The sequence below is a fragment of the Crocuta crocuta genome, unplaced genomic scaffold (genome assembly GCF_008692635.1).
Source record: "Crocuta crocuta isolate KB4526 unplaced genomic scaffold, BGI_CrCroc_1.0 scaffold273, whole genome shotgun sequence".
Taxonomy (NCBI): Eukaryota; Metazoa; Chordata; class Mammalia; order Carnivora; family Hyaenidae; genus Crocuta; species Crocuta crocuta.
Window position 1 is genome coordinate 4,396,491 of NW_027529425.1, and position 16,417 is coordinate 4,412,907.

The following is a 16,417-nucleotide window of genomic DNA, read 5'->3' on the forward strand; positions in this document are numbered from 1 at the left end:
CCCTGGAGGACTCAACGTGGATGGGGCAGGTCCCAATCGGGGGCAGGGATGAGGAGGGACCAGCTCTCATCTCTGGGTTAAAGACACTGCTTGTGAAAAAGGCAGTACAATGTCTGCTGCACTGGGTAAATCCTAAATATGTATTTCACGGCTGCTTCGGAGAGGAAAATATATTTATAGTTCCTTTACTGCCATTCCAGTCTATTGTGTAAATATGTAAATTAGGTTTCGTGATCCACACAGTAAAAGGCCTTGGGATAATTTGTGTAAATAAATCATCTGCACGTGCCCACTGCATAGATTCCACCGCCTTCCAGGGAACTTTGCAACACAGATCCAGAGGAAAGATGCACACAGCCAGAGACAGCTGTCTTTGGCCTGTCCTTGCATCGGTGCTCCCTGACCGCCCTTCCCCGGGGTTAGGGGGACTCTGGGTCCTAGCCCAACAGTAAGGTCATGGCTGCGTCTGGTTCCGTCTCCACGTTAGGGTGGAGATTGCAGGGGTGACAGTGGGGGTGCAAAAGGGGGAGGAGCTGCCCGAGCCTGCTGGCCACCTCGAGGCACCAGCCACCCAGCTGACAAGCCGCCTGCCTCTGCGGGGGTGAGACAGAGATTTGGCTGGACGGGAAGATGGTGGGCCGGGCAGACAGGCAGGGGCCCCAGGGGCCACCTAGTGCCAAATGGCTCAGGCTTCCCAGGCACCCAGAGGTGAGGGATCCATGTGCCGGGTGGCTCCCGCCCCCCCCCTCCCCCCCGCCAAATCAAAAATAAGTCCTCCTCACAAAAACCCAGGCCAGTCCACCAAATCCCCGCCCCTTCTGACACCCATGCCCCTGCCTGGAGAAGGCCTTGCCAGAGAGCTTCGGTGGAGAAAATAAGATAGAGCGTTTAATGTGCTGTGTAATGAGGCCTGTAATAGATGGCAGCTGAGATCCAAAGCCCTGAGGCACCAGCAAGGTGTTTAAATATTGACAATCCATAAAAGCATTTCATTTGCTTCTGCGTTGCTGCTGGCCTCAGTCACGGGTGGGAAGAGGCCTTTCTGTGGGAAGATGGCAAAGCCAGGCACCACACCGATGGGGCAGACGGTCTGAAAGGGGGAATCGGTCTCAGGACACGAGTGGAGGCAAAATCTTTCCCACTTGATGAACGAGACAGCGTCGCGCAGGTTGGCTTCCTGTGGCATCTTGGTCCCTGGGTTTGGCTTCCACGAGGCGGCACCGACCCCAAGGGTTCGGGGTCCCATCCATCTCAGGAGGTGCCCGCTCGGCTGAGGCCCTCTGGGCATGGGGCTCAGTGTGAGGCCCGGGCCGGCACCCCAATCAGCTCTTCTTCACACACCCCCTCGCGGACTCCCTCAAGCCACACTCCTGGCCAAGCTGATGGCATGAGCATCTGATCACCCGCCATAAAGTAAATGGCTCCCCAGGCAAGTCTAAGGATCAGTACCTTCTCTTTCCTCAGAAAGTGTCGGAACATGCTCACCACTGTCAGGGTTCTGAGCCCACACGCCTGAACCCTGTTGTGGTACATTCCCCATGGCTGATGTCTGACGTGAACATGCTTGTCTCGAAGACGTGTGTTGCACCTGACGAACAGGACGCCATCAACAGACACACGTATATATTTTAAAACCTTGAGCTGAACTCCTCATGTTGAGAACTGCACAGCCACACACAGGTACGGGAAATACTATAGAGAGGTGCCATGCGTCCCGCATCTGGTGTCCTTAGGTTGACACCCTGAGGAATGACAGCATGCCATTGCGACCGGGAGCTGATGTGGACACGGTCCAGACACAGAGTATTGTTGAAACCCCAGTGACCCCACCGCAGCCTCTCACATCCATACATCCACTGGGGTTTTTAACACTCTACTGGGGAGCAAGCATCCAGGAAGAAGGACACGACTTGGCAAGGGTCTTCCACATGTGTCGTCTAGGACAAGCCTTATCATTTCCTGGTGCCACGGACCCCTTTGGCAATTTGCCAACTCTGAAGAACCCCTTCTCCGAATGGCTTCAGATGCCGAAAATAAAATAAAAAGGAAGCCAGCTAGGCTGCTGATGACTATAATTTCCCAGAGGGAACTGGATTTCACAGCAACCTGTGTCCTAGGGAAGCCGACCGTGTGGGTCACTTGTGGTTTTCAATGCACCTGTTGGGCTCCATCGTTCTTTGGAAGATGGGGTGCAGAGGCCTGCGTTTCTCCAGGGCTGTGCTGGAGCACAGGGTCCAGGGAGCGTCTGGATGGTGAGGTCCCCCACCTTGTGAAACACCTACCCTGGCCAGGATGGGGAGCAGTGTGCAGTTTCTCTCGCTGACTATCCCACAGGTTGAGAAGTTACTTGTGTGGTTTCAGCCCAACTATTGTGGGTTGAATTGTGACCCCTCAAAAGTTATGTGGTCAAGGCCCGATCCCCAACGTCTCAGAATGTGACCTTATTTGGAAACAGGGTCTTTGCAGATGTAATTAGTCAAGATGAGGTCTTGGGGGTGGGCCCTAACCAGGTATGACTGGCTGGTGTCCTCATACACAGGGAATTTGGGCACAGGAATTTGCCTGAGGGCACACAAGGAGAAGGTGGAGATGGGGAGACCCTGCTACGACCCCAAGAAGGCCCTGGGTTGATGGAAAACCACCCGAAGCTGGGAGAGAGGATGGAACAGGGGCCCCTCACAGCCGCGCAGGCCCTGACCTAGCCACCCTTGCCCCCAGCCTCCCGCCTGCGGGACGGTACGTGCCCGTGGGGTAAGCTGCCGGGTGCGGGGTACGTGGTCACAGCAGCCAGAGTAAACGACACACCTATGTTTATAAGGGAAGAAAATGCTGAAGGTCAGTTAGCGGTCAGTGATATCCATGGAGCTCCGAATTCCTCAGGAGCCCTTGGTGACCTGAGAGCTCACAAAGGAACCTTTGCAGTGGACGCTCTCCCTAGATTTGGGGAGAAAGTGTCGACTTCCTTCTTCAGGGTTTGTGCAGCATCCTCAGCCCTCGGCTGGGCCTAGACTGCACTGGGCCTGTATTAGAGGCTCCCGCCCATCTCTCAAAGTGCTCCAGCATCCAATGTCCTCAGCAGAGAGCCTGCTGTCTGCTCTCAGGGCTGCCTGCTTTCAGAGGGACGGGGTGGGGGAACCCAGTGGCCGTAGGAGGACCATCGCTGATCTGCGACCCTGTTTCCAGAACAGGCCGAATGCCTTGCTCAGCATAAGCTCCAGGACCCCTTGGGCTGGCACGCTGAACAGGTGACTTCGTGAGTCAAAGAACTTTTCATATTGCCTTTCATGGGGCCTGTTTTGGTCTCCTGCACCAGATTTCTACCTAGAAGTTCTAGGAGGTGCTTACAATGAGTAATCTCTGAAAGGCACTTTGCTGTGGGGCGGGGCATCTGATGCAGTGATCGAGGTGACTTTGCTGACCTTCCCTTTTGGTCTGAAAGCTTCTTTAAATATCCGACTAAAATGACACCCCACGCGTGCAGAGGGCTCTGGCGGAGGGCCTTCTGCACGCAGCCCTGGGGCACCCTGTGTGTCCATGCTCAGGTGTTCCCGATTAAACGTGCAACCATGTGAAGGTCACAGTGGACGTGCTCAGCGTCCTCTGCATTTGGTGCTGCCCCCCCACCCCCCAGCTCTAAGGAGTAGTGGCCAACACCACACAGCAGGCACTGTTTCCAATACCATCCATGCTCAGTGATTACAGTGGAATGGGAGGAAGAGAGCAAAAATGCTCTTCGGGCAGATAGGGCGGGAGGGACCTTAGAGCTCATTTTCAGGAGCCTCCAAGATGGGCAGAGGATGTGAACATGAAATTGCATCATGACCAGAAAGGAGCGGGGCTATGTCCATTGGGGCCATCGGGGCAGAGAGGCAGGGCCTGGGGCGAACATGCTAGGATCTTATAATGGAGTTGAAAGTGTCTGTAAGTGTCCCTGCATTTTCACGTACGTGTTTCTGAGGATGACAATGACTATGCTCTGGGGCCCGTGTACTGGGGCCAACCATCGAGAATCTCAGGCCCGCGAGGTTATGGCGGGGAGGGAGGGATGCACCTCACCTTTCATTGCGTTGCCCTTGTGGTCTCTGCGTCGTTAGAGAGAGGCCAAGGGCCCTGACACTCACCTCCACTAGGCTGAGCACGCTCCTTGGCAGGTGCCTGGCGCCCCCCCCTTACCTGAGGGCCTGGCCTCGATGACGTAGCCTGTGGTGGGCGTCCTGCCCGCGCTCCCCTCCGTCCACTGCAGGGTCAGTTCAGAGGTGGACTTGGTGACTGAGACATCTCTGGGGGACCCTGGGGAGCCTGGGGGATAAAAGAGACAGGGGAGAGTGGAGATTGGCACTTGGGGGCTCCTCATCCCATGGCGGGNGCTCCTTCCCTAGTCATGTGGCTTAGCCTCGCTCTGTCACAGTCTTCTCATCCTAGATGTGGGGAGGACACCCTGGTCTCACAGGTTGACCGGACATGAGTCCCCAGACATGAGCCCCGTACTGTGCCCGGTGTGGGGCGGGAACCATGTGAACCTAGGTCCTGTCACTCTCACCTTGCTAAGGGTGTCAACAAACGCCAAAACTGTTTAGGTGGGTGGGAAGCCACGTGGCTCCTCTTTGTGATGTGAACACTTCAAAACATTCTTGTGTATCAGGGGTGCCTGGGTGGCTCAGTTGGTTCAGCCTCTGACTTCAATTCAGGTCGGGATCTTCCAGTCTGTGGGTTCGAGCCCCACATTGGACTCTGTGCTGACAGCTTAGAGCCTGGACCCTGCTTCAGATTCCGTGTCTCCCTCCCTCTCTCTCTCCCTCTGCCCCTCTCCCACTCATGCTCTCTCTCTTTCAAAAATAAACTTAAAAAAAAAAAAATGTTTATTGTGTATCTCATTTTGAAAATTCATTTTCCTTGAGTTTTCTGAGAAAACAGCCCCGAGCTTGACATGCTTAACACCTAAAAATTTGCTCATCTGCATTTAACAAGCCTGCCTGTAGACACTGCTGCTAACACAGGTGTTTGGAGACACCCATACTGCGGGAAGATTCCTGAGTTTATGGCCACTCTGGGTTGGCCAGAGCTGCTTGGCAGGCAGTGAGGGGGGACCCTTTGACTGGACAAGGCCCGGGGTGAGTGGCTTGCACTGTATCGGCTGTGGGGCCCATGTGGGCCTCCACTTACCCTCAGTGGGCCCGGCCGTGACGTTTGCTTGCAGCTCGGGCCCGTAGGCGATGGTCCGCGCTTGTACTCGGAAGAAGTAGGTCACTCCTTTGGTGAGATCGCGCACCTTCAGCCAGCGCTGCCAGTTCCCCTTCACGTCCACTGTCACCACCTTGCTCACCCCTGGAACCACCAAGAGCAAAGGCCAGGAGGGGCCGGGGTTAGAGAAGGGGCCGGGTACCACCATGGCAGCAAGGACGGCATCCCCAGCTTGCTAAGGAAGTATTTCTTACAATTAGGAGGGGTTTAAGTGGTGGTAATAGGCAATTTTTAGCACAGATAAGTGTAATTAGAGTTTAAGCCTGATAAGTGGTGCTGACAAACCGAAGAGCCAGCCTTGCAGCGTGGCGCAGGGAGGTGGCCCACGTCTCCCACGCCATATCGGGGAGGCCCCCGTGCTCCCACCCACCTTGGGCCCCCCTCCCCTCCCACCATGCTCCGAGCTGCACCAAGCTCTGTGTCACTTGTGTAGGTGACCTGGAGCTTCCTGACTTCGGAGGAGAGAACAGGGAAGATGATGCAGGAACTTTCATCTCAGCTAAAAGCCGGGCTTCCCCCAGTTGGGGGGTCTCCTGTCCAACTGGGTTGGCCAATCAGTGGTCTAAATGCCTCCGGCCACTCGTGAGAACTCTCTCCTGGACCCGGAAGCAAGGATGGAGAAAGGCTGTTGCTGCAAATATCACTGCCTGGACTCAGAGAACTATGGGCAGTGATACATTTTTGCTCATACACATGGAGAGAAAGTATTGGTTGTAATCAGTGTAATTGGGGAAGTGAGATTCAGTATTTTGGGAGGAAGATGCACAGTGAGAATCATACAAATGCAGCATTTTCTGGGACAGAGATGGGGCTCTCTGGTTAAATAAGTTTGAAGATGATATATTACAAAAAAGCCTCGTAAGCTCTTGACTCAGGATTTCTGAGAGCTTCCAACATATGGGCGTCTATGGCTCATCCCTCTGAGGGGCAGGGACAGGTGGCCCCTCTGATACTAGTCAGCGGAGCCTGCCGGGAGCACTACCTGGCGCCTGCATCTGTCCTGAGCACGGCCCACGCGTGCGGTGAATGCACTGCCCGCCATGGCCACCGCCGGGCCTGCCCTCAGTGTGAACAGCTGGGCCATCGGCACCTTCCAACCCTGTGTGGGCTTGACCTCAGAAGAGCCCCGCAAAGTGTGTCCTTACTACAAAATGGGTTCATCTCTCAAAGTCATCAAAGCGAGTGTCTCGTCCTGCAGCTCTCTCTAAAGACCTCCCAGCTGGCTCACCGTGTTCCTCTCCTGTCTTTTATAGAACACTGATTCTGCTAAATGACTCCCTTCCAGATGATTTCAGAGGGGCTCTGTCTGCGTTACAGTGACCTCCAAATGTGAGCTTTTCTGTGGAGAAACAGGGCCATTTGTGCCCAGGGAGCCTGGCCCTCACCCTGTGTGGCTCAAGGAAGGGGGTTGAGGATGCCAGTTTGCACACATGCTGACCATCGTCCACAAACGGATGGGGTCCCGCTGGATGTAAGATCCTTCCGGACAGCCCCCTGCCCCTTTTTTATTTGTTATTTAAAAGTGCCTTCCTTTTCCCCAGAGCAGAAACAAAGCCTTGTACAGGTTTTGTGAATTTGATCCCACTAGGAGGTAGAGCCAGTCTGGCCTCCCCTGCATCTCGACTATGTCAGAATCTTATTTATTTAGTCCATTTGTAAACCGTGCCCTGCATTTTGCAAAGCCCTGGGGTGCAATCACATAAAATACTACCGTTTAAAACATTTTAAAAAGCATAAAAGTAACTCTGCTGTAAAATCCATTCCCTAAGAACACGGGTCCTACTCCGTGTGGCTTGGTGCCCCCCGTTGTGACCAGGGCACTGGCCGGGGATGGCATGGGAGGGGCCGGGCCCATCTTCTTGGCAGAGGGATGGCAGGGTCCGGCGGCACCAGGTTCAACCCTCTGAGGAACAGCTGGCCGGGGGTCCACCCACGGTGTCCCCTGCATCGCCCGGGGCCTGGGCGAGGAGGCAGGAGAACCAGCCAGCAGAACGGGTAGCGGATGAGATGACCATTCTAGGGCCTTCCTCCCCTGGCTTTGCCGCAGGGACAAGCCCACCAAGTCTGTGGCTACCTGCACAAGGGCCGCCTTACAGCAGAGCTGGTAGGATTCTCATCCCCAAGGGCTTTTACTACGTCTGCAACAGCACCTCCTGGAGAGGCAGCGATTCCGGGAGGCACTGTGAAGACCTGGAAATTGTTTGAGGACCTGGTTGGCGCCCCCGTGAATCCCTGTTGGAAACTCCGATCCAGCGTGGAGGCGGCAGTGCTGGGTTTGTCCTAGAGGCCCCCACTTGGGAGGCCTGTACGCTGATCACACTGGCCAGCCGCTGCCCTGGGGAGGAGGTCCTATGCTTCTCGGAGAGAGATGGCTCTGGGAACGGAGGTGGGGCAGCGAGGGCCTGATGAGCGGCTGGAGACGCTGGGCACTGTGACCTGAGCCAGGCACAGGCTTTGTATGTCCCAAAGCTCCCTTCTGCTGAGCCACCCGGAGAGTCTGGTCCTTTTCAGGATCGGACAGTGTGGCCTTACGTTCAACTGAGAGATTGGCTCATCCCCTCACCAGCCCTGAGTCACAGTGCCCCCAAAGGGCCTGGGGCAGAGAGAGGCCTCCGGTAAGGCTCTCCTGCTCGAGTCCCTGCCTTCTCCTGCCCTGATTCCAGAGTACATCACGCTCACAGCCAAAGCCAGGAGAATCCAAGCAGAAGGAACAGCCCTCCTGACAGACGAGAGAGACGATGGGGTGACAGATGGTCTTATTACTTGTGAAAAAAGGCAAGATGGTTGTGACCAAGCGGCTCTGACTGTTGTCATGAGAGAGGGGAGGAGGAGAGGGAGACTGAGGGGGAGAGGGGGAGGGGGGCAAGCGCCATGGGTGGCTGTGACAGGCTGATGACTGCTTCTCACGCTTCCTTGTGACGTTCGTGGCACGTGTCCTCCCAAAGCACACGTGTTCCAGACATTTCCTCATCGTGAGGCTCTCGAACCAGCCCACCTGGGGCCAAACCCTGCGCGTGTCCCCTGTCTCCACCTGCCGGCCCTGGGAAGCCATCTTATGGGCTCTGAGACTGATTTCTCATGAAGTGCAAGTAAAAGAGGCCCTGGCCGCCGTGTGAGGACTCAGAGACAGCGCGCGTCCCTGCTCGGCGCTGGGCATCTGGACGGCGTCCACTAACCATGCGTGTGCAGCTGTAGGGAGGCCACGAGACCACGGCCCCGACAACCCCCCGGGGGGAGCCAGATGTGCAGGGTCATCTCCCTGCAGGGTGAGGGAGGCCGTGGGGAAAGATGTGTGGCCAGCCAGCAGGACTTGAGGACATCACAAATGCAGAGATTGTGGGACCAAGAAGCAGGGCCCACTGCGGCTCCTGACTAGGCAGAGGCCAGGGCCACGGTCTTGGCTAGATGGCAAATACCTCTTTACAAGAGGAAGAGGCTTGCACGCCTCGGAGTTTCTAGAGAGATTCTACAAGCCCATGAATGCAGAATAATCACTTGAGGAAGTGCAGGAAAATGCACTCTCTTGAGGAGGGGCCCCAAGGTCTCTTAGGACCATGATTTTTGGCCATCCTTCCTCCATTGCGTGGCACTAGTTAAGAGGCGTCCACAGCGTGGGCTCATGGAAGCTGTGAGTGTGTGTGCACGTGAGCATGTGGAGAGTACTGGGCAGCAGAACGGATGGGGTCCAATGGGTCTCTGCCCTTAGTTCACGTGGCGCGAGCAAGCACTGGGATCCCAACCCCAGCCACGCCCAGGCCACCTGCTCCCCACACAAGCACCGGGCTGTGAAAAGGACATAGCAGGCGTGGCCCGTCCCGTGCCCCCCGCCCTTTCACAAAATGCACGCCTATACTGCCTCTGCTGTAATTTACCAAAGCGCGCCGGCTGTCTGGAACTTTCTCCCCTCACGGTTTTCCACCTCTGATATGGGATTGATGGTACCAACGTTCTGGCCTGCCGTTTGCTGCAAGCCTTTTTTCTTTCTTAGCACTTCATAAAATAACAATGAATCTTAGAGTCGATAATGGCATTTTAGATCCGATGAAATAAAATCTAGTGCTTAAATTTTCCTCAAATCAACCCTGTTTTACTCGAATGTACTTATTTTAAAAGGAAACTTTTATCACAGCTTTAAATGGAGCGCCAATATTATTTGATGTGTTGGTTCTATTTTTTTCCTCCTAGACATTAAATAATCTATAACATTTACAGTCTGGCTGTGTGCATCTCTGGGGGGAAGCCTGCCTTGGGCTGGTCGCCCTCCTCTGTCCCTGGCGCCGGGCACACAGTGGGCAAGAAGGAATGTCCACAGAGCCCTCTGACAGCAAGGCAGCAGCGGGTTGGGGGGAGAGGCAGACTGGCCAGAAATTAAACAGCACCAGAGACAGACAGGAAGGCAGCAGGGGCGGACCAGGGCTTTGGGATGACATGGCGAGGATGCACTCCTGTCGCTGCCCCCTTCACGTGCCGTGGGCCAGTTTCCCTGGGCTCCTTCCCTCACCCCCACCCCCCACCCCCAGACCCCTGGCTCCCACCCCCCGCCAGGTGCTGCCGCAGCTGCTGCAGGGCTCCCAAGGCCCAAGCCTCTGCATGGGGCCTGAAACCCCTCCTCTCCAGAAGCTTCCACGTCTCCTCTTCTGTCTCCATCTAGTATTGGGCTTTACACCCTCCTCACAGTGTCTCTTGCCTTTTTTGTGTTTAAACCTTTCTTCTGCCCTTCCCCTGATGGATCCCTGGAAGTTTGGAGTCTGGTCGATCAATCTCCTCACCCCATGGCATTCAGATTGTGGTTTCAGCCAGAAGGACCCTGGTCCGTGTGAGTCACACCTTCTCAGGGCCCTCGTGACATGGCCCGCTGCCGGCCATGGGGCAGCATCACGCACGACCTCCTCTGCACTCCTCTTCCAACCTTGGGACCTGCGAGCCCTGACCCCAGTGGCCAGAGCACTGCAGAAAGACCTTCCCCCGGGACTGGGAGCTCAGTGTGCCTGGGTCCCCATCAGATCGTGTTTGTTTGCAAACCTCGCTGGAATACAAGCTCCTGGATGCAGGGAAGGGAGGATCTTGATACACACTTCAGTGAAGACCCCTGCTTTCCTGCAGCTCTGGGTTCCTGCATCTAGAACACTACCTGGCATGCAGCAGGAGCTTAATAGATACGCAAGTGAATGAATGAAGGCAGGGCATTAGCAGAGATGTCTCTGTGGATGCTGGGCAGTCATCGCCTCTCCCAGGGTGTGCCCATGGGGGGGCCTCTGTCCTTTGGTCCTCACAAGTGGTGACCACAGGGATCAGAATCTCAGGAAGGACAGGAGAGAGGGGTGTTCTGTCGCAGGCTTGCATAGAGGCCCTGGTTCCGTCCCAGCTATGGGGCCCAGGCTTCCAGTGGGCAAGGCTCCTCACCCCGCAGACTAGAGTTCTGTGCAGCTATGAGGCTGGCCCTCCCCATGCGCCCCTGTGGCCTTACCTTGCACAGGTGCTAAGGGCTCGTAGACCACTCGGTAGCCCTGCAGGATGCCGTTGGCTGCCGTTGGCTCGCCCCAAGAGACATTAAGCGTGGTGGAGGTGATTTCTGAGAATGCCAGAAAGCTGGGGGTCCCAGGGGCTGGAAGAATAGAAGGTAAAGGGGCTTTCTAGATCAGTTCCATATGTGTCTGTGCCTCCACTTACAATAAAAGTGTTTTTAGATGTTATTTTCAACTCTGTAAGAGTCTCAATGCCGTGGGATGAAAATAAGACCTGCTGACCATCTCTGAACTTCTGAGGATCAATCAGAAACTGGGACCCTCCTGAGAAGAGCAGAGAAGAAGATGGGGTTTAGACACAGAGGAGCCTAAGAGACACAGTGACAAAGGCGTGAAGACAAGTTACAGATGGAAGAGGAGAATGAAATGTAGATAGTCCATTTTCTAGCATCTGCTGGAGGAGTCCGGCAGCTTCTGTCTCGCTCCTCTGGGGAGAGCGCCCACCTCTCCTGGCCTCTCCCGCAGGGCCGCAGCAGGCCCTCCTCTGAAACCGCATGGTGTCTGCCCTCCAGCTGTGGACAGGGAGGCCCAGTGAGCCTCCTGGGCTGCAAGAAGCTGCTGTGGGCATGGAGGGGCTGGCAGGCAGCCGGGGAGCTGACCCTGCTCACTGTTCCCTGCCTGGGCTCCGTGTGGGGGTCAGTGCCCAGAGCTGCACCCCGAGTCAGTCCTAGGCATCCCCCGTCTGCTCTCCTTCCTGTCTCTGGGGGTCCTTTCATGACCTGCCCGGTCCCCGGTGAGCTGGTGAGGAACAGGTGACCCACCCTGGATTCTAGAAACGGCCCCTGTCTGGCTGCTGGATGAGACCCAGGGGAAACAATCCTTGCACACTGGCCAGTCCTCTTGTGGGAAGGACGCAGGATGTCTGGGAGCCCTGAGCAGGACAGGTCACCTTGACTTTCCCAGCCTCGCACTTCTTGGGTCCCACAAAGTGTGTCCCTCACTCCCTGGGACCAGGGAGAAGCTGATATTCCCTTGGAATTCCTGACCACTTCCTAATGTTCTCAAGGCTGCTGGGGAGCTGGGAGCTATGAAAGGGAGTCACGTGCTGTGTGTGTGCACAAGGGGCCACAGGCGGCGAGGCACGTTGCAGCGGAGTTCTTGGGCCTGGCCAGGGGCAGGTGTCTGAGAGGTGGCTGCAAGCTGTTCTGGTGGTCTTTGCCCCTGAAACCTGGGGACCCCAGAAGTACCCGCTACTCATTCCCCAGGCATCTGGACCCCCGGTGCCGAGGCCCCAGTAAGAAGTTCCCTGAGGAAACCGGAAGGAGGCCTGGGTGCAGATGCAGAGCCCTCCTGCCTTTTGCTAGCCGGGAGGGTCCACTGGGGTGGGCGGGAAATGGTTCTTCATGGCCGTCTCACGGGTACTGGGTGCTGCCATGCAGCAGGCCAGGGCTGGGCGCTGGGGAAGGCAAATGAATGGGACACAGGCCTTTCTCTCCAGGAAGCCCCAGGCTCACAAGGGGCATGTGTTATAGGTCAGGCGGAGCAGGAGGGCTGTGGGGACAGGGAGGGGGTGGCTCATCCAGCCCGGCTCGGCGCCACCCCAGTGGCCGTGGGAGCAGGCACCCAGCGGAAGCCTGTGGGAAGGAAACACGCTGCTCTCCTACCGGCCTGATGGGTGCGCCCCTGCCTGGGGTCGCTCTGGGGCCCGTCTCCAGCTGCATTGAAGGCCGAGATGCTGACCAGGTAAGGGGTGTGGCTGGTCAAGTTCTTCAGCTTCACCACTGTCTCCGGCAGGAACAGGACCTTCATCTTCTCTGTCTCGTTCTGGCTCTCTGCCTCCCAGTAGTAAACCTGTCACAGAGAGCCAGAGGTTGGAGGCAGGCCACGGGACCATGGAGCAGGGGTGGCCGCCCCTCTGTTTCTCAGCTGGTGGGGGAGGTGCCCGGTGAGCACAAGGCAGGACTGGAGCTTGGGCCATGCATTTCTCCTGGACTGACTTCCGCCCACCAGGCTTTCGTGCGCTCATGGGCAGACTTGGTGCCTGGGCACAGAGGCTGGAGGAGGTGGCCAGGATCGCTTCCCTGGCCAGCCGGCCACCCAGAGACAGCATGCCTTCCGTGGATCCACCCTGGCTCCAGGGGCCGAAGCCCAGCCAGGCCATCAGGGCGGCTGGCCACTGGGCAGCCAGCTGCAGACCCGGGGACAGCTCTCCTGCCCCCATGCTGGCTCATGGCCACCGGCATTGCTGACTCCCGCCTACTAGATGGGGGCCAGTCCTGCTCTCAGAACTGAGCAAATCCGATCCTACGCTTGAGCGGGCCTTACTAACTTGGGATCAATACCCAAGTTCAATGTCTTTATTATTAAGGAAATTAGAAAACATATTTTGGACATACATAAATAGCATCTTGCCTCCAAGCTCATAAGACTTCCTGTTACCTCATTAATCACTGTAACAGCTTTGCCATGGAGGAAGGTATTTATTTTCATAAAACATGGACCAAAATCATTTTTAAATGGACATTTAATTGGCCCGATAGTCATCAGGGCAGGCTGGCCCGCAGGAGCTGATGACTGACTGACCTGGGCTCCGATGCACCAGCCAAGAGAGTCATTCAGGAGAAAGAGGGGACGTTTTCAAGGGACAGTCCCGGGCTGCTTTCTGCAGGGTGTTCTGAGCTGATCCTTCTGAGTTCCCTCTGTAAACGTGGCCTTCCGGACGGGTGTGCAAGGAGCTTCCTGCCCCCTGAAGAACCCACTCCGGGTAATTACTCATTGGTCTTATGTCTTTCCTTTACCCCATCTCTGAAATGTTTAGCTTATGCGGAATTTTAGTGTGGTGGTTCTCAAAGTGGGGTCCCCAGGAATCACACACCCTGGGGGAACTTGTTAGATATGCAAATTCTTGGCCTGGCCCTCGGCCTCACGAAATATTCAATAGAGACCCAAGGGCAGAGGTGCAGCCGGCTCTGTCTTATTATCAGCAGAGATACAGGAGGCTCCTAAATCGGGTGCAGGAATAGGAAGGGTGCCTGGCAGGGCCTGAGAGGGAGGTGCTGCTGGGTGCAAGCCGGCTGTACAGTGAACCTGGCCCCTCCCCCAGGCCAAGAGGCAAGGTCAGGCTAGGCCTGCTCCAGTAGCTCTGCATGGACTGTGGCTCTCTGGGCAGGACGGAGTGAGCCAGGGGGCAGGACAGAGTGAGCTGAGAAACAGGAAGGAGTGAGTTGGGGGGGGCTGGTCAGGATGGAGTGAGCCCAGGGGGGCGGGGGTGGAGACAGGACGGAGTGAGCCGAGAGTGGCAGCCCTGGGAGCAGCCAGGGTCCCAGAGAAGCCCCTAGAACTTTGGGGATGGAGGCCGCTTTCCTGGCCTACAAGTGGGCTGGAAGGAGGAGCCAAACCATAGGAGAGAGCATTGCCTTGTAGCCTTGGATGTTCCCGTTCTGGCTCTCGGGCGGTGGCGGCTCCCACGTGACCTCCAGCTGGCTGGCTGTGAGCGGGGTCACCCGGACGTTCTGCGGGGCCATGGCCGGGGCTGGGGAGAGAGCGGCACAGGAGAGCAGCTGAGATGGCTGCTGGTGTGTGCAGGGCCCCAGCGCTCCCTCCCCGGGGCCATGCAGCCTCTACACCGGGGAGTGCTGCACGTGCCCTTCCCAGAATCACGTTCTGAGTCGGCATAAATTAGAATCTGGAGGATTACAAAGAAGATTATATTCATTATAATAATTATATTGAGACGCGGTTGGCAGAGTGTTCAGAAACAAGAGTGTGATCTGGTCATCTGCGTGTCTCGTGGGTGGGAGTGGCGCGTGGGGTGGGGCTGGCAGGCTAGTCTGAGGGCTGGTGTATGTCAACGCATGCTGCATGCAGAGGCCTCTGGGGTCTCAGCACCCACAGGGGACGTGGGGAGCCTGTCGTGGAGCGTGCTGCGGGCTCTGCTGGCCCTATGCGCATTGCTGCTGTGTTCGTGGTGCAATGTGGAGAAAACAAGGCATCTGTGTGCCTGTCCCAAGTTTCGGAATCTTGTGTTGTGGAGCCCAGTTCCCCGGGTCTGGGGTCTGCAGACGCAGGGCTGTCTTCCAGTGGTGACAGGAGCAGCCCGCCCTTGTCCACACCCCCGCCCCCTACCCAGGCTCCTTATGGCTCAAACTCTGAGGACCTGGTCCTCGATTCTGACCCTGCCCTCCCGCCCTGGGGACCACACTGTGCCTGGAGAGGCGGGGAGGACACTGTGGCGGTTGGCCGAGCAGGCAGCCCTGGGGAAGCTGGGATGGCACCCAGAGCACATGTGCACACATACGACATGCGTCTCCGCTCCGTCTCCGGATTCCTCACCAGGCATTTGTGCAGGACGCACTGCTCTCTGCCTCCCGGGAGCCATTCCCTTCTCCCGCCCTTGCGTACCCCAACACGGGTGCCAGGCTGGGCCCTGGAGGCCCGGGAACTATCTGGGAGGCCTTGGCCTGCGGGCCCAGGAGCGCCACCTTTCGACTCAAGTACATTTCTGGCCACGCATGGAGACGATGGAACGGCCACTGTCTGAGGGCGACAGTCCAGCATGCTGGTTCTCGGGAGAGAACGACCTTGGAGAGTCACCCCTTCCCCTCTCTCCCCCCCAGCATAGAATCAAATAGTAATTAACACCCACTCAGCCTGACACCGACTATTTATTTTGTTCTAACTGTGCGGTTCCCGTGTTGTCGCTGCCCACCCTGCCGTTAATGGAAATGTTAATAACCCGCACCAGGTTGTTGTGACAGATGCTCGGCCTCATTATCAGAAATTCTTATTTACCGCTCCATTAAACAACAGAATCACACAAAAAAACAATTCAATCAAAACTAACTGGAGGAATTTTAACAGCCACATTAATAATCCAAAACATAAATAAAGTTAATGTCTTTTGCATGTTTGCCATCGGCAACTCTATCGCAAAATTACTGTTGTACAATTAAAACGTGAAAGGCAAAATTGAGCATGGCCATTACCCCGGTAGTCGGTTAGAACCGTCTGCGGTGCCCGTGGTCCACCCCTGCCCCCAACCCCAAGGTTTTCTTTTCAAACCGCGGGCCCACGGCCATTCTCTGGACACGGGGGTCCACAGAAACAGGTGCATCCTTGGGCTCGAGGCGGCTCCCGGAATTCAGGGGCCACGTGCCTGGACAAAAGCTGCGGGTCGAGTATGGGGCTCGCTGAGACGCTCCGATGTGCCCGCCGGCCGTCCTGTGGCATGCCACAGGTAACGAGGATGTTTTAGATGATGACACAAGCAGAGAAGAGAGAAATGTGTGTAAACACAGAGCAAAGCATGTATCTTTCGAGACTTAGGTTCCCGAAAGCTCCTGGGTCTCCGCTCCGGCAGGACGACCTGACCCCGGAACGTTCTGCTGGTGTCCGGCCCAAAATGTGGTTCTCGTCATCGTGGAGCGATGACGGTGAACACAGATATCAGACCAGGATGCTTTCAGAACATGGTTTGAGAAGCATTTCAGCACAGCGCACTCAGGCATTTGCTGATACCGGACTGCCTGCAACTGCTCCGAAGGGGGTTTGCAAAGGTGAAGGTGCAGAGGAGAAATTCTCTGCACATCTCACGTCAGGGCTGGTGATGCCACCACAGCTATAAGCCAGTCCTTGGTGGCCACAGAGCTACCAGAGGGAGTGAGCTTCTACAGGCACCTTGCACCTGGAGATTTCTGGAATCTTCTGCGATT

The 16,417-nt window shown here is 56.4% G+C and overlaps 1 protein-coding gene across 4 annotated transcripts in view; it reads right to left on the reverse strand.

Annotated features, from left to right (window-relative positions):
* Positions 1–16,417, reverse strand: part of SDK1 (sidekick cell adhesion molecule 1) — a 518,084-nt gene that overhangs the window by 27,916 nt on the left and 473,751 nt on the right. For 3 of the 4 annotated variants that reach the window (XM_077758766.1, XM_077758768.1, XM_077758769.1), the window contains 5 exons: positions 14,123–14,238; positions 12,371–12,557; positions 10,709–10,846; positions 5,164–5,325; positions 4,174–4,299 (listed from right to left, as the gene is read on the reverse strand). In XM_077758766.1, the coding sequence (XP_077614892.1) occupies positions 4,174–4,299; positions 5,164–5,325; positions 10,709–10,846; positions 12,371–12,557; positions 14,123–14,238 (729 nt within the window). The remainder of the gene's footprint in view (positions 1–4,173; positions 4,300–5,163; positions 5,326–10,708; positions 10,847–12,370; positions 12,558–14,122; positions 14,239–16,417) is intronic. The other variant, XM_077758767.1, reaches the window with a different exon arrangement.